The sequence below is a fragment of the Myotis nattereri genome, assembly GCF_964212035.1.
Source record: "Myotis nattereri genome assembly, chromosome: 8".
NCBI classification, from domain to species: Eukaryota; Metazoa; Chordata; class Mammalia; order Chiroptera; family Vespertilionidae; genus Myotis; species Myotis nattereri.
In genome coordinates, this window is record NC_138083.1 from 65,545,373 (window position 1) to 65,561,641 (window position 16,269).

The 16,269-nt window shown below is 44.5% G+C and overlaps 1 protein-coding gene across 1 annotated transcript in view; it reads right to left on the bottom strand.

The window, feature by feature from the left end:
- Positions 1 to 7,807, bottom strand: part of TXNRD3 (thioredoxin reductase 3) — a 41,808-nt gene extending 34,001 nt beyond the window's left edge. Inside the window, exons 1-3 of the mRNA XM_081096921.1 lie at positions 7,391 to 7,807; positions 2,283 to 2,343; positions 716 to 825 (exon numbers count right to left, since the gene is read on the bottom strand). Coding sequence (XP_080953047.1) covers positions 716 to 825; positions 2,283 to 2,343; positions 7,391 to 7,549 — 330 coding nt within the window. The 5' untranslated portion in view covers positions 7,550 to 7,807. The remainder of the gene's footprint in view (positions 1 to 715; positions 826 to 2,282; positions 2,344 to 7,390) is intronic.
- Positions 7,808 to 16,269: the final 8,462 nt, after the last annotated feature.

The following is a 16,269-nucleotide window of genomic DNA, read 5'->3' on the forward strand; positions in this document are numbered from 1 at the left end:
TGTAACAAGACCCAACTCGCGCCTGGCCAATCGGCAGGGCCCACAGTCCCCTCCCCTGCCCATACTATAAAACCCACAATCCCATCAGGCCTCGCTCTCTCTCTGCCACCTGCTGCTGTGGCAGTAAGCGGGGAGGCAGGGGAGCCAAACCTAGGTTTGAAATGGAGGACTCTTTGCTTTTGCATCGGACTCGCTGGCTCCCTGATGGGCTTTTTGGGAACCTTGAAATCTGGGCACAACAATCTACTACTGTTTAACTAAATGATTCCTGCTTATTTCTGCATTCTAGGTATCAAAAATTCAAAGGCATGGACCTTTGCAAAGCTCCCAGGGTTAGCAGCCTTGACAGAAATTCTACTTACCCTAGCCAAGAACATTAGCATTGACCTCATTTTAATAAACCTTAAAAAAGAACAGACCTTGTTTTTCCCCCCATCAGGAAGAAGAGATCAAGGTCTCCAGGGTGGTCCACCTGGTTGTCTGACAACCTTACTCAAAGCCTTCTCTTTATTAGTTTCTGAAATCTGAGTTGGTAGGAAAGCTAATTTCTGTCAAAGTAATAATCAAAGTTATCTGATAAGCATCCTATACACTTTTCATCTTACAACTTCCAAAAGACTAATAGACTCCTAAAAATCATTTTATCCCCTTTTAAATATTTTTAAAAACAAAATTTGAACAAACAGCATTCAAAAACACATAATACCATTATTACCTGGAAAGTTCGGTCACATCCACCCATATGTACTTTATTCACAAAAATATTGGGCACCGTTTTCTGATTAGTGATCTCTGACAGCACTTCTTGAACACTGGCCCCATCATCTAAAGAATAAAAAATTAAATATATAAAAACACTGAAAGGGTTCCAAACCTTTGTGAGTCAAAATGAAGTGTTACAATACTTAAATGCTCCCACATACACATCCATACAGGGTCAGCGTATTATATTACTTTATGAAATAATGACTCAAAAGGGGGAAACATCCAGGTTTTCAAGAGACACCTGTGAGAATACAGATGAAGTAACTGATTCCTTTGAAAATAAACCCTTCTAAGTTAGATTCTGATATATAATTTCTTGGTTAAGAAAAGAAACCTCCAAACAGCTAATATCAAGATAAAATCCTCTTTAAATAGCAAATAGCAAATATCAACAGTAATAACTTCGAAAATCTTTCCTACATTTATATTTGAAAAATCTTTATGATCATAGTCCAAAATCTGTCCTCGATCCCTAAAAATAAGACCAGGCCACAACTACCTAAAGCTATTGGGTATGCTCTTTAGAAAAGTCTCACAGACTTAAGAACATTTCACTAATTAAGGTGCCTGTTTAAAAGGAGTGGGTGAAGTCCCATGAAGGCAGACATCAATTTTTTGTGTGTTCACCATGTCTCCCACCTATACAAAACACATGCATATGTAAAGTGCTCAATTAAGCGTCGGCCTTCGGACTGAAAGGTCCCAGGTTCGATTCCGGTCAAGGGCATGTACCTGGGTTGCGGGCACATCCCCAGTAGGAGATGTGCAGGAGGCGGCTGATCGATGTTTCTCTCTCATCGATGTTTCTAACTCTCTATCTCTCTCCCTTCCTCTCTGTAAAAAATCAATAAAGTATATTTAAAAAAAAAAAGAAAAAAAAAGTGCTCAATTAATATTAGATAATTAATGCACGTCTGACAAGAATTCAAAAGTGAAAGCTAAAAGATTAATGCGTTCTCCCTCATAGGTACTTCAATCAGGAAACAGGAGCAGATTCTTTTCATTTATTACAGCTTAATCTATTTTGCTAGAAAGTTACCAGATACATCTGAAATGCCTGAAGTGCTTCAAGGTTAGCAGCTTATAGATCTTTCTCCTCCCCTCAAATACCAAAAATCTATAATAATAAAAGCATAATATGTTAATTAGACCAGACGACCTTCTGGACGAAGCTGGGGCTATGAGGGAAGCCCGGGTCCCAGGTCCCGGATGCCAGCAGCCGGAGGGAAGCCCAGGTCCTGGGTGCTAGAGGGAAGCTGGTGCCGGCAACTGGGGGAAGGAAGGCCTAGTCTTGCACGAATTCCATGCATTGGGCCTCTAGTATATAAATGAAAAAACTACACCAAAGTATCTGTCCTCTATAGAGAGGTTCATTTTCTACATGGTTGAATGCAGATAAAAACAGATCATGTAACCCAAAGAGACAAGAATAAACTGAATTGAACAAAGCAAATGCAAAGAAGTCAATCTTGTTGACATTTACTGAAACAACAGTATGTACTAACCATTCCACTTACCAACTTGATCAAGTTCCAAGATATTATATTCAACTCCCAAAGAAGAAAAGAGTTCTTTAACCTGTAACAAAAATTTGCTTTTACTCTCAGAGTCAACAGAGTTAGAAATATGGACACAGTAATGAAGATGTCCAAAATAAATGTTCTTCAGAAATATGAGCTCTAGACTCTGGTTGTTTGTTGTTTTTAATCCTCACCTGAGAATATGTTTTTATTGATATATTTTAGAGAGAGAGGAAGGGGAAGAAAGAGAGAAACATCTATGTGAGAAACACTGATCAACTGCCTCCCATATGTGCCCCAACAAGGGATTGAACCCACACCCTAGGTACGTCCCCTGATTGGGAATTGAACCCTCCACCTTTGGTGTGTGGGATGATGCTCCAGCCAACTGTGCCACTCAACCAGGGTGGTTTATTTTTTTTTTTTATTCCCTTCCTCTATACATCTTCCCAGAATAATCTCAGCCCATCTCTTCCCTTATTTTACCATTTGAAACCTCAACTTTCAACTTTTGCCCAAATCCCTTTTCGGAACTCAAGGCTGGCAGAAAATATTTCTTCACCTGAATGTCCCCAGGCATCTCTCATGCAATATTCCCAAAATAAAACTCACCATTTCCTACATACATTTTCCTCTTTTTGTGTTTCCTTTCTATAGTCATTAAAGCAGTCAACAAAAACTCATCCATCAAATACTTATTATGTAGTCAAGCTATAACAATGAATAAGACACAATCCCTGCCCCCAGGAGGGGAAACAGACAAATAAATTGACAATTCACACTGCCACTATTCACCAGCTGCCTGAACAAGACAAAATCCTAGGGCCTTGCTATGTAAACAGGAGACAGAGGAGCAGCAGCACAGGCATCACCTAGCAGCTTATGAGACATGGAATCAGGTCCTGGATCAAAACCTGCATTTTAACAACTTTGTGAAGCACTACCTATGAGTCATTTTAATGCCTCCCTCTTTTGCAACATCTTCCTACCCTACACTAACTCCCCATCCATCCAATTAATTACTAAATCGTATCAATCCTCTGCTGAGCTACTTCACCTTTCTAGCTCCCAACAGTTGCTATCTTAATTTGAGCAGTTTCTCAGTAACATCCTTGGAGTTCTCTCTGCAACCAGCTTTGTCCCTTCCAGTTCTCTAAATTGCAACCAAAAGTAGACTCTAAAGCAGCCGTGGGCAAACTACGGGCCGCAGGCCGGATCCGGCCAGTTTGAAATGAATAAAACTATTGAAATAAAAGACCGTACCCTTTTATGTAATGATGTTAACTTTGAATTTATATTAGTTCACACAAACACTCCATCCATGCTTTTGTTCCGGCCCTCCGGTCCAGTTTAAGAACCCATTGTGGCCCTCGAGTCAAAAAGTTTGCCCACCCCTGCTCTAAAGTCTACTTTTCACCATTCCTTAAACCCTTCAAGGTCCTCTAAAGCCCAGAGAGGTTCTGATTCCAGGATGGAGACAAGGAGCCTGGCAGATTCACTCCCTAACAAAACATCCACAACTGGTGAAATTATATTAAAAATAACCACTGACCTAAGGGCACACAACAAATGAAGAAACACATATTCAAGAAAATCTACTAGATGCCAACATCAACAGGGAGAGTCTGAGGCACTTAACCCTTCCTCCTCTGTCCTGGGTCAGCTTGTTAGAAGCTCCACTGCAAGTGAGTAGCAAAGTCCCTGACATCTACTCATCAAAAGGGGTGGACCACCAGCATTTCCCAGTCTCCCCACAGCTCTGAGTGGCAAAGGCTACATTCCTGACGAGTGTGGCCAAAAACATGGGGGCCCCCTTCCTTCACCCAGCCACACTCAGGCTGAAAATACCAAGGACCTGATCACCCTGGCCTCAGCCCACTTGTAAGGTGAAGTTCCAGGCTGGGAGCAAGGTCTCAGAGGTTTTGCTCAGGGAAAGAAGTAAACCATAAGATCAGAGAGTTCAGAAGCTCTACCCAAAGGAAATTACTTTATTTTAAATAGTGTGGAAGTTCAAGTCCAAATGTGGTCTTGAAAATAATGGGAATTTTAATGATAAGCAATGAAGAGGAGGCTGGTAGTTCCAGGAGAACAATAAGCTAATCTGTAAGACAGTTAGTTTACCAGAAAGAAAATAATAATAATAATAATAATAATAATAATAATAATAAAAAGAAACAGAGAAAGAGAGAGCTAAGAATAATATATTTCTAGGATAAGAATAGTCTTAAACTTGCCATGAAAACTATCTCTGCAAAGGGGCCTAGATTTAATTAGATAAGAGTGTGGAACAATTTACCCCCCAGGACATTGTAAGAAATAATAGCACAACCAGCCTGAAATTAATGCTGCATAATATCTGGGTCTGATACCAGTAGAGAGAAAAAAAATATAACACAGACAAGAGCGCTGCTAAAATCCCTGTCATCCCAGGGTGACTGTACATACTCAAGGCTGTACTCTCTGAGGAGTGACATCAAAGGCTTCATCTCTGGATGGAAATAAACATCCCTAAATCAAACCAGCCAACTCACAATAAGGAAATAAACAAGCAAACAAAGGAGCTACAGAGAAAGAGGGGTCCAGTACCTAAACTTGCTACAATATATTACCTAAAATGTCCAGATTTCAACAAAAAATTACCAGTCATACTAAGAAACAGGTAAGTGGATCCCTTCACATGAAAAAAATCAGGCAAGAGAAACTATCTGTGAGAGGCTCAGATGTCACACCAAATAGTCAAAGTAGCCACTGTAACTATGTTCAAAGAATTGAAGAACACCATTTCAAGAGATGGAGGGAAGTATAATGATAATGCCTAATCCAACAGAAAATATCAATATACAGATAGAAATGATGAAAAAGCAACCAAAGGAACATTATAAAGTTAACAATTACAAAAATAACATGAAAAGGTGATTGGAATATCTCAACAGTTGATTCAAATTGGCAGGAGAATTAGTAAACTTGAGGACGGATCAATAGAGATTATGCAACCTGAACAGGCAGAGAAAAAAGAATGAATAAAAACAGACAGTCTCAGAGAAACACGGGACACCATTAAGCACATTAACATACACATAGTGTGCATACCAGAAAAATGAGAAAGCAGCAGAAACTGATTTCTTAAATAAGACACATAACCCACAAACCATAAAAGGAAAAAGGAGATAGATGCAACTACATTAAACTCGCAAACTTCAGTTAACCAAAAGATCTCATAAAGAGTGTAAGAGGAAAAAACAAATCTGGGAGGTTTTCCAATACATATAATCAAAGGATTATTTCCAAAACATACAAAGAACACCTACAAATCAGTACAAAGACAAAACCACCTGATAGAGGAAAAAGCAAAAGGACTGGAAGTTCCATAGAAGAGGAAACTCAAATGGCCCAGAAACACATGAAAAGACGTTCAACTTCATCCAGAAATGTATAATTAAAGCCACAGTGAAATACCATTTCATAATTGCCAGAATGGCAATAATTAAATATATCAACTTTTGTCAAGGACATGAAGCAAAGGAGAACTGTTACCCAGTGCCAGTGGGAGAATAAATTGGTATAACCACTTGGAAACACAGTTTGGCTACACCCAGTTAAGGCAGTCATGCATCCTCTATGGTTCAGCAATTCAGCTTCAAGATGTCTACTGTAAAGTAAGTCTTACATATGCACTGGGAGATATGTGCAAGAATAGGCATATTGCTTTTAATAGCAAAAAAAGTAGCAACGGCAGAATCAATAAACTGAGGTATGATTTATCCTAGGAAATGTTACAGTAATGAAAATTAACAAACTGCAGCTACAGAAACTAACATGCACCAATCTGTAAAACTTAACTGGTAGCCGAAACCGGTTTGGCTCAGTGGGTAGAGCGTCGGCTTGCGGACTGAAGGGTCCCAGGTTCGATTCCGGTCAAGGGCATAAACCTGGGTTGCGGGCACATCCCCAGTAGGAGATGTGCAGGAGGCAGCTGATCGATGTTTCTCTCTCATCGATGTTTCTGACTCTCTATCTCTCTCCCTTCCTCTCTGTGAAGAATCAATAAAATATATTTAAAAAAAAAAACTTAACTGGTGAGAGAAAAAAACAGCAAAGGAATACATATGTATGATTCTACTTACATACAGTACCAAAACAGGCCAAAGGAACAAAACATTTTCAGGATTATATGTGAGTTTGGTGAAACTGCAAAGAAAAGCAAGAAATTTTGGAGAGTGGTTCACTCTGAGGGGAGAGGAGAATGTAATCAGGGAGAGACATCCGAGGAGGCTTCCCGAGTACTAGTCTGTTTCTTTATTCTTTAAGCTGTATTTCATGATATGCATACTTTATGAAACAACATATAAGGCAATGTAAACTTGAAAACAAATGTGAAGAGACAGCGTAAAATTTCACCAACCTACCCAATAATTTGTGCTTCTGCACATTCCACTTCAACTTTCTGATAATGTGAAGCATAGTTGAAAATATTAAAAGTCCCTAACATTCGATGGGTTTACCTTCCAAAGGTTCATTTCTAAGTGAGTTATTTTAAAACCCAGAACAATTTTGCCTATAAAAATGCTGGATTCCCAGTTAGTCCCCGAAGGTAAGGTAGTGTGAAATCGGCTGAAATTACCCATCACCTCCTACCATCCTCACACCCTTCCCCGCGGAGCTCCGCAACCGGCTCAAGGTCACGCGGTGGGTTAGATGGGTCTGACTCCAGCTCTAGTCTACTCCTCCCAAGTCCTGGCCATTCCTTGCACTACTCTGATCAGGCCAAAAGGTTTCTGATACATCTTTTATTCTTTCGAATAAACACTTGATAAATAAGCCAACATCAGACTAACAACCAGGAGGGAGAGGACGAGCGTTAACCACACAGGCCACAGTCCCAGAACAAGTCCGCGATCGCCTCTCCCCCGGAGCCAAAGGGGCCGAGCAGAGGTCCCCGTCCTGGCTTCGGGTAACACCCCAGAAAGCGGGTCCCAAGCCCCGGCCCACCGGGAAGTCGTGGGGCCTCGCGGGTGTGCATCCGAGGGCGGAACAGGCAACGCTCCGCCCGAGTCCTGAGGTCCCAGGGCGCAAGAGGAAGGACAGGCCCGCCCCGCCCCGCCTACCCGCGTGCTATGCGGACAGTAGCTCTTGCTGAAGATCATCACTCGGTTGTCTTCGATGAGGCCCTGGAGACGGCGCCGTAGTTCTTCACGGGCCTCGGAGGACAAGCGGCTGGTCCCGGGGGATGACAGGCGAGCCCGGCGCCCAGGCAGCGTCGCCATGGGCTCGCTGTGGACGCCGCCCAGGCGGCGGTTGGGGACGGCGCCCACCTTAACCGGCCCCGCCGACTTCGGCGCCCGCGACGGCGGCGGTGGTGGCGGCGGATGCGCCAGAGCCTCGGTGTCGCTCCTGGCCCGGCCAGGCCAGGCCTGCTCGGAAAGACCGATCGGCGGGCGGCAGCGCCCGGCCCGAGGTTGGAAGGAGGAACCGCAAACGCCACCCACGCCCCACACCTGCCGCAAATCCCAGACACTGCCGCTCGCCCCGCCCCCGCGCCGCCCCGCCCCCGCGCCGCCCCGCCCCCGCGCCGCCCCGCCCCCGCGCCGCCCCGCCCCCGCGCCGCCCCGCCCCCGCGCCGCCCCGCCCCCGCGCCGCCCCGCCCCCGCGCCGCCCCGCCCCCGCGCCGCCCCGCCCCCGCGCCGCCCCGCCCCCGCGCCGCCCCGCCCCCGCGCCGCCCCGCCCCCGCGCATGCGCGCATGCGAATTAGGCCAATGTGAGGGCGTCACCTACACTTGGAAAGTGGGTGGGGCTATGGCCCATGGGGCTCTGAGTAGAGGTTACCCTTAGAGGGTGCCCCGGTTCGATTCCCAAGGAAAGGCACGCACCTGCCTTGTAGGTTGGGCCCAGTCCTGTAGGCCCGATCTCCCATCCGTGTTTGTGTGTGTGTGTGTGTGTGTGTGTGTGTGTGTGTGTGTGTATGTCTCCCTCTCTTCCTCTCTCCCTTCTCTCTCTCAAATCAAATTTTTTAAAATCAATAAAAATATTAAAAATGTAAAAAATGGATGGGTGCTCCGTATACCCTCATTATCCCTGTCATCATCCCAAGGCTGTCCATGGATGTCCTTTGCATCTGCCCACGGGTGCCCTCTGTGGAGGACTTTCCACGCCTTGTAATCTCCACCAGCCTTAAAAATAGTCTTCAACGAGGATGTCTGAATCTTACGTAAAATTGTGAATAATGATATTTTTAAAAGTGTATTTCTCACAAACTAAATAAAAATACTATGCTCCCTATCACAAAATTAGTTTCCTAGATTGCTATCTCTAAGTCCCTACCCAATACATAGAATTCTGGAGGCTTCTCTAAGACACGGACCCCGAAATCATCTGTGCCAGACAGGAATCCTGTATCCATTATTTGGGTGGATGGGTGGGTAGAGGATCTCAGAGTTCATCTTGGTCATGGTGATTTACAGCCCCCTGCTCTGCAATGAATGAATGAAATCCCACTACAGAGAAGGGCTCAACCACAGGACCAGCAGGAATGGCCTGGCCTGGTCCTTCTAAGGGTGTCATCTCGTGATCTGATCCCTCTGAATCATTGTTAAACCCATTACTGCCTTTTCTGCTTTTTCAGCTAAGGATGTTCCCCCTCCAGCAAGAAACCTATAAAGAGGTCCATATAATGAGGAACTACTTTTGCCTTTGCTTTTTCCTAGAGTTCATTTTTCACTTTTTCCTATTCCTTAAGTGTACATTTAATTCATTTATCTCTTCATTGTTTTTTAAAATAAATATTAATTTAGCAAAAATAAAATATGCTCACTACTTTTCTGCATAGAAATTCAAGCAACACATAAAAGTAGAAAAGATAACACTATAATAATCACCCCAAAATCTAGTAAAAATATTATTTTTAATGTATCATGACCATCATTCAAACAGCTGTCAACCTCAAGCCCAGGTGGGAGCCACTGTCTCTGCATAGCCCTTGGGGTTCTTGAATAATTTGGGCAGCAAGATTCCAAGCCTGAGGTGCAGAATCTCTGTCAACTGGAGCAAGTGGGAGACTAAAGCAGAAAGTGTTGCACTATCTGGGTGGACTGGCTGAGCTCTTGTGTTCAGACTCCAGCACTCAGTGCAGTGGGCTTTCACATGCAGACTCTCCATCACTGTCTTCCCAGTTCCCTGGGATCCCCTAGAGCTAAGGTGGCGGGGTTCTTCCGCTGCCACAAGGCCCCAGTTGCCTCTCTGCCTCTCCCACAGCAGGGCCCAGGCCTGGCATTGATAAAGGATTCTGGTGTGAATTCAGTGTGTTCCAAGCACGCCCCAGAGCCCAAACCCACTTGCGGAGGAGCAGTGGGGACAGACTGCGTTCTGCTGGTTGAGTCAGGCAGCTGCGGCCTCCCACGCAGGTGTGTCCTGGTTGCCTGAAGCCCCGCACACCTGGGTGTCTCTTGCCCACTGAGAGGCTGCACCCACAGAGCATCTGCCGACTCAGTGACTCCGACACTCTAGGCCTTATTTTCCAATTAAACTATATGGGGAGCCTGACCTGGATCCACTGAGGTAACACATACAAGCACATGGCAATGAACTGTAAAGGCCAGGCCAGGAAAGCCTGGTGTGGATACACTGATAAAAAGGAAGTGGAGAGGCACCCTTATCTAAGGAATGTCCTGGGCCAACTACTGAGAGCCCCGTCCTGGGAAGGAAGGCATATTGATAGTTGTGAAGAGCAGAAAGGGCTAAAGGCATTGTTCTACGGAGGGGAGGATAAAAGCTGCGCTGTCTGCTTTGGAGATGCCGACTCACTGAAACCTCACAGGAGGCCTCTGATCTCTCTGAGCTACTGTGATTATCCCCATTTCACAGAAAAGCTCTGACTCGCTGGATCCCACGTCTTAGTGAGTGGCCAAGGGGGATGCAGAATGGAAGTAATCAAAGGGTGGTGTGCAGGGGGAGACACTGGAGGGAGGCAAGTGAGAGGGGGCTGGGAGGCAAGGAGAAGGATGCCTTCTGGAGGTAGTTTGGGACCACTTCCACAGCCCACAAACAGAGGCCACCAGCATTGGATGGCCCCTCTTCCTGGAGGTCTGGGCAAGGAGGCATCGTGACCTCCAAGAGCCAGGTCCAGGACCTGTTGGCCTTTCCCTTTGCAGACAGCTTGGGAACATGTGCTCCTACCAGCCCAGACCGTTATACTTCCCAGAGCCTTTACACTTACCAGTTTGTAGTGCTACATTTGTGTGATTTTCTGATTAATGTCTGGCACCTTCCCCCGAAAACTGGAAGCTCTGCAAGGGCAGGGGGCACCCAGGTGTTCACCACTGTGTCATCAGTGCGGAGTGCGTGCCAGCGCATGGTTGACACTCATGAGTAGTAGGAATGAAATGAAACAGCAGAAACTCAACCATGGTAAGGGTGCGGGATGAGGGACTCTGGGGTGTGATTTGCACAGCCATCTCTTTGGTCTCAGCTCCTCCTATCTCAGGCCCTGACTCTCTCCTTGAATGCATGTGTGTCCTTCCAGCATGTAGGAGCTGCAGTGATGCTCCCTGGTTGTAGAAAGTGTTCAGAGGAAAAGAGGGAACAAAATTGATGATTTTTTTGAGGCTACACCTTTTCTGCTGCAGCTTTAGCTGTTTCCCAGCTGTGAAATATCTAAGTACAGCCATCCCATTTCACTGGAATGACTGTTTCAGGGACGTGACCAGGAGGTGACAGAGCTGGCAGTGCTCCTGGGATGGGAGGAATCACCCAGGATTCCATCTCGGAGGCTCTGATGTATCTCTTCTCCAAGGAACTGGCCTCATAAAACTGGAACCAGCACATTGGCCTCTCTGATTTGGTTGCTGTTCACTTGCAGGAATCATTTCACCTACAAGAATGTATTTATTCCTCAACCATAGAAGTGTCGTCTCTTGGTAAAAGATGTAGAGTAATAGTTATTCAAGATGCGACTGGTTTCTGCAAGTTCCAGTATCTAATTTGGGAGAATAATAATTGTTGATTATTAGAAGCTTCATGGGGTTTTATTTCTATATTTATTTATCTTGCACATTATGTGTGCTTCTTGTCCTTTAACTGTGATGAGTGAGTATTTTCTAAGGGTTCTCCTCTCCGCCTTTGCCTTTCTTCCTTTTTTAACAGCTACAAGAATTAGTGTCTAAATAAAATCAACCAACAGGAATGAGTACATACTACTGCTTTATGAATCTGACAGATGATTGTAATGGGCAACAAACCTGTAGACAGAAAACGTTTAAAACACCTCAAAGCACCTCTCTTCTGTCAAATTGTGATGAAGAATATCTATAGACTCAGGGAAGAAAGCTCAACCAGCCAGGGAATATGTGAATTGCTTAGGTCTGGCAGTCAAGATGTTTATAACACTCTCAAGACTGAAATTCTAAGTGCGAAGATATCAAGGCTGGGCTTGTAGGAAGATCTTAAGTTTCTCCATTTACAAAGTGTATAAAATTGGGATTATTCTGTATTTATCCGTCACAGAGAAACAAAAGACACAAAGCCTGTTTCTTATAAAAAGCAGCAAGGGGAAATTTGGGAGTTCAACAAGGGGGATTCCAGGAACCATCCTGTAGCAGCGTGGCTGGGGCTGGAAGTTTCATCCATCCCACAGAAACCTTTGGGTCAACAAAACCCATCCGCTCTCAGTCCCCCAATGGCCCATCAAGGGCAGACATGAACACTCAACAGCAGCCACAGGAACCACCTGTGGAAAACTTCCTTACCTCCCTGCCACATTCATGCTTACTCATCACCCACACTCTGTTTTCCCTTTTTGGCTACTTTTGCATATTGGATCGGTCAACTGATCTTATTGTCTTGGGTCAACCCTTGGCACTTTGGAAGGATTTTCACACTTCCTGGCTTTCTCCTCCACTACCGCCCCAAAATAGGAAGATACCTCAATCTACCTTTGCCTCCCAAGGATCCAACAACTAATTCCCTAGTGGGGGCTACCAAATCAACTCTAAGGGAATGACTATTTTGGAGCAACGGGGAGGTGTGCTGGGAAGGAGAAGAGAAAGGAGGAGCAAGGAAGAGCTATGTGGGGAGTTCCATTTTTAATTTTTTTAGGAAATTCCACAGTTTTCCATAGTGGCTGCGCCAGTCTGCATTCCCACCAGCAGTGTACATGTGTTCCCTTTTTTCCACATCCTCACCAGCACTTGTTGATTTATTGATGGGTTTTGTTCATTTCTGATGGGTTTTGTTGACCCAAAGGCTTTGTGTCTTTTGTTTCTCTGTAGCCATTCTGGCAGGTGTGACATGATACCCCATTGTCATTTTAATTTGCATCTCTCTGATGATTAGTGATTTTGAACATTTTTTTTCATATGTCTCTTGGCTATCTGTATGTCCTCTTTGGAGAAGTGTCTGTTCAGGTCCTCTGTCCATTTTTTAATTGTCTACCTTTTGTTGAGTTGTATGAGTTCTTTATATATTTTGGAAGTTAACCCCTTATCAGATGTATCATTAGCAAAAATGTTCTCCCATCCAGTAGGTTCCATTTTCATTTGATGCTGGTTTCTTTTGCTTTAAGGCCTCTTCTCTCTTCCCTCTTCCTCCTTCCTCTCTCCCTCAAACTATCTCTCTCCCCCGCTCTCTGTGATCGGATATGCATCTATTTTTCATCTTTTCTGGATGTCTCTTTTCTGAATATGTTTATCTGTGAGTCTCCTTTCTTTTAGAATCCGTTCTTTTTCTTTAGTTTTAGATTTTCGTTTCTTCCGCTCACCCACGCCCCATCTTCTCCCGTCTCCTCTTGGAGCTCCCAGCGGGAGAATTTCAAATCAGCTATTTTTCAGCTGGTTTTCCAAGTCAAATACTCTTTAGGTTAGCCACAAGTCCTGTGTGCAACTCAGTTTTCTTGTCTGTGAAATAGGAACACAGAACTTGTCCAGTGCTGGGAGCGAGTGGACGAAACTTCCTTAGACTGCAGCCATCTTGCATCTTCCAAAATGGCAATTTTTAAATCTCACATTGATTTGCTGGCATTCTTCTGTAAAGAACTTTCTCCCGTTTTTTCTATTTTCTCTCCCTCTCTACATGGTCCATTGAATTAAAAAACGTAATTGTTATAAACTCACATTGTCAAAGTGTTATTAAAGTTCAAAGTGTCCCAAGTTTGGCCAGTGGGAGCCTAAGAGGCCAATTTAAAAAAAAAATACATATTTTATTGATTTTTTACAGAGAGGAAGGGAGAGAGAGATAGAGAGTTAGAAACATCGATGAGAGAGAAACATCGATCAGCTGCCTCCTGCACATCTCCTAGTGGGGATGTGCCCGCAACCCAGGTACATGTCCTTGACCGGAATCGAACCTGGGACCTTTCAGTCCACAAGCCGATGCTCTATCCACTAAGCCAAACCGGTTTCGGCGAAAGAGGCCAATTTTTTAACGAAGTACCTTGTTTCACCAAAGGAAAGTTGGGTTCTGTTGTATGAAAGGAGCAAATGGTTATTGGCCAGCAACTAGTTGGCCTGCCACACTTATCTCCCCAAAGCCTCAGTTTCCTGGACTTTAGAATGGGGTGATAACTCTCTCCGGATGATTTCCAAGACTAAATGAATTGGTCATGAATTGACTGCCTGAAAAACAATGTGTGCCTGTGTCATAGAGCCTGACACAGAGAAGGTGCTAAAAAATTAATAATTTCCCTTCCCTTCCTTTCTATGCCACTACCTTTATTTAATCCTCAATCTTACTTTGTTTGCATGTATGTCACATTATCTTCGCCTGTTTGCAACTCGGTTTTCCTATCTGTGAAATAGGAACACAGAATTTGTTGTGTTTTCATGAGACTTAGCTATGCTGTTGTCATTGCAACCCCCATGCTAAGTCTTGTGGAATTCCAATTTTGTCCCAGGATTTTGCAGATGGTGGTGGTGGTGGGGCACACAGTCTCACGGCCACTATGGCTCTGATTCTTGTTTTCCTGAATTAGCTGTGTGTTAATAATTTTACCATCTGGCCCAGAAGTGAAGTCTATTTTTTCCTTCAAGTTTTACAACCCCTCATTTGTTATCAGTAGAAGTGGAGTTCTTAGAGTGTTGTGAGGAAAATAATTGCCTGAGGTCCCTATGGGAGGATGGGGTTTTGTGGAAAGCTTTATTGTAAAATTAAGGGTGTTCTCCTCCAAGGCCCCATCTTGTCTTCAGTAGGGCCAGAATAAGGCCACTGCCCAGAATTTTTGTCCATATTAAAGTATAGTACAGTCCAGCGTCTGGCAAATTTAGCTTCCGTTCCCACTTGCACTCCATTGTGTGTGCGGTCTGCATGGCCGTGGACCATGCTGCTGCTTAAGGCCACATGGCTATGGAGAGAGAATAAGTGAGCACACAGGCAAATTCGGTCACCGAGACAGAGAGATCAAGCGTGAGCAAGCAAGAACAAGAGTGAGGGAACTCTTTGTCTGGAAATTTTTAACCAGGAGCTTCTCCAAACTAATCAATTAACTCTTTAAGATTTCTCCACACTCCTAGCCAATGACCTTTTCCCAGGCTAGACTGACAGACAAGAACCTTCCCTACATCACCCTGACTTTACTGCACATGTGCCCATCTCCCCCTTTACTCAATCTTTTTCCCCAGTGATCTGCAGGGAATGGACCAGTGGTTCCCTGGGAGTGTGAAGCTGTAGCTTCCTGGTAAAGCTGCCAAGATGACGATGCTAGTAATGTCTGGCATCTCCTTTGCTCTCATTCCTTTATTAATATTAATTAGCTAATTAAGATGATAATACCTTCACAGTCATAGATGATGCTTGGGTATTCAGAAGGCCTTGAAAAATATGGGGAACATGTAGAGGGTGCCTAAAGTGCCCCACTCATAATTTTTATTGGCTGGTGAAGCCATACCCTAACTGGTATGGATGTTGGCCACTCTCTGGGCGAATTGTCCTGGGCTGCCAATGACTGACATGTGGGAGATAAGGCTGGTCCGCTTGCCTCACAGTGAGACTATTTAAGGCCATAATTTGTGCTCCTGAACACCCTGTGGGATCAAGCTAAAGCCAGTCTCTAGCTTTGACTCCATGTTTACTTAGCTTATTCTGTTCCCTCACTTTTTTCTCCTGAGGCACTCCCCCAATAAACTACTTGGTCCAGGATCCCCTACTCAGTCTCTGCTTATAGAAAAGAAATGGAGGGCAGAAGGGATGGAGGGAGATTTGCAAATCAAAGTATTTTGAATAAAACTAGCATATGTCCTTGTCCATAAAAATCCTCCCCAGCTGCACATATGGAATGTTCACTGTCTCCTTCACCCAAGCTATTCTCATGTCAGAGTGTCTCACTGGCCTCTCTCATTTATTCTCTCCTCCTCACTCCTTTCTTTCCTGGTTGCCAAACGGAGCTCCAAATTACCATTGCTATTCCACGTAGCAATCCAGTCTTCCCTAGTTCTAGATTCCAAACTTAACTCCAGGCCCACTTTGGCAAATCAAAGCTATTCAGCAATTCAGATGAACAAGAGGGGGCTTCATTCATGGTTGCTGTGGCTGTGAATAGCAATCAATTCTGTTCCTTCCTTACACATATGGCCTGTGTGAGAAGCAAACACACTGTGTTCGATGCATGGTATGTATGCTCCTTGGATAATGTCTCCTAAATGCTTACGACCATTCACTGCCCTCCTAAGAATACAACTCTGACCTTGGACCATAAGGCCCTCCTGGTCTGACCTCCTTATCTCTGGCTCTCCTCTGCTTGCTTCTCACTTTCCGCTCATGCAGTGAGACCCTCTTACTTTCTTGAATGTGGCAAGGTCTTTCCTTTGCACTAGTTGGCCCCCAGCAAAGCTCTTTCCCCATCTTCTCCTGGCTAACTCCCTACTAGACCTTAGGTCTCAATTCAAATGCTTCTTCCTCAGAGAGGTTGCTCTGGCCTCTCAAATTAAAGGAGGAGGACTCCTTTTAATTTCTTTCGTGGCATTTATTACAGTGGTTAGCAAGTTTATTTACACGCTTGTCTGTC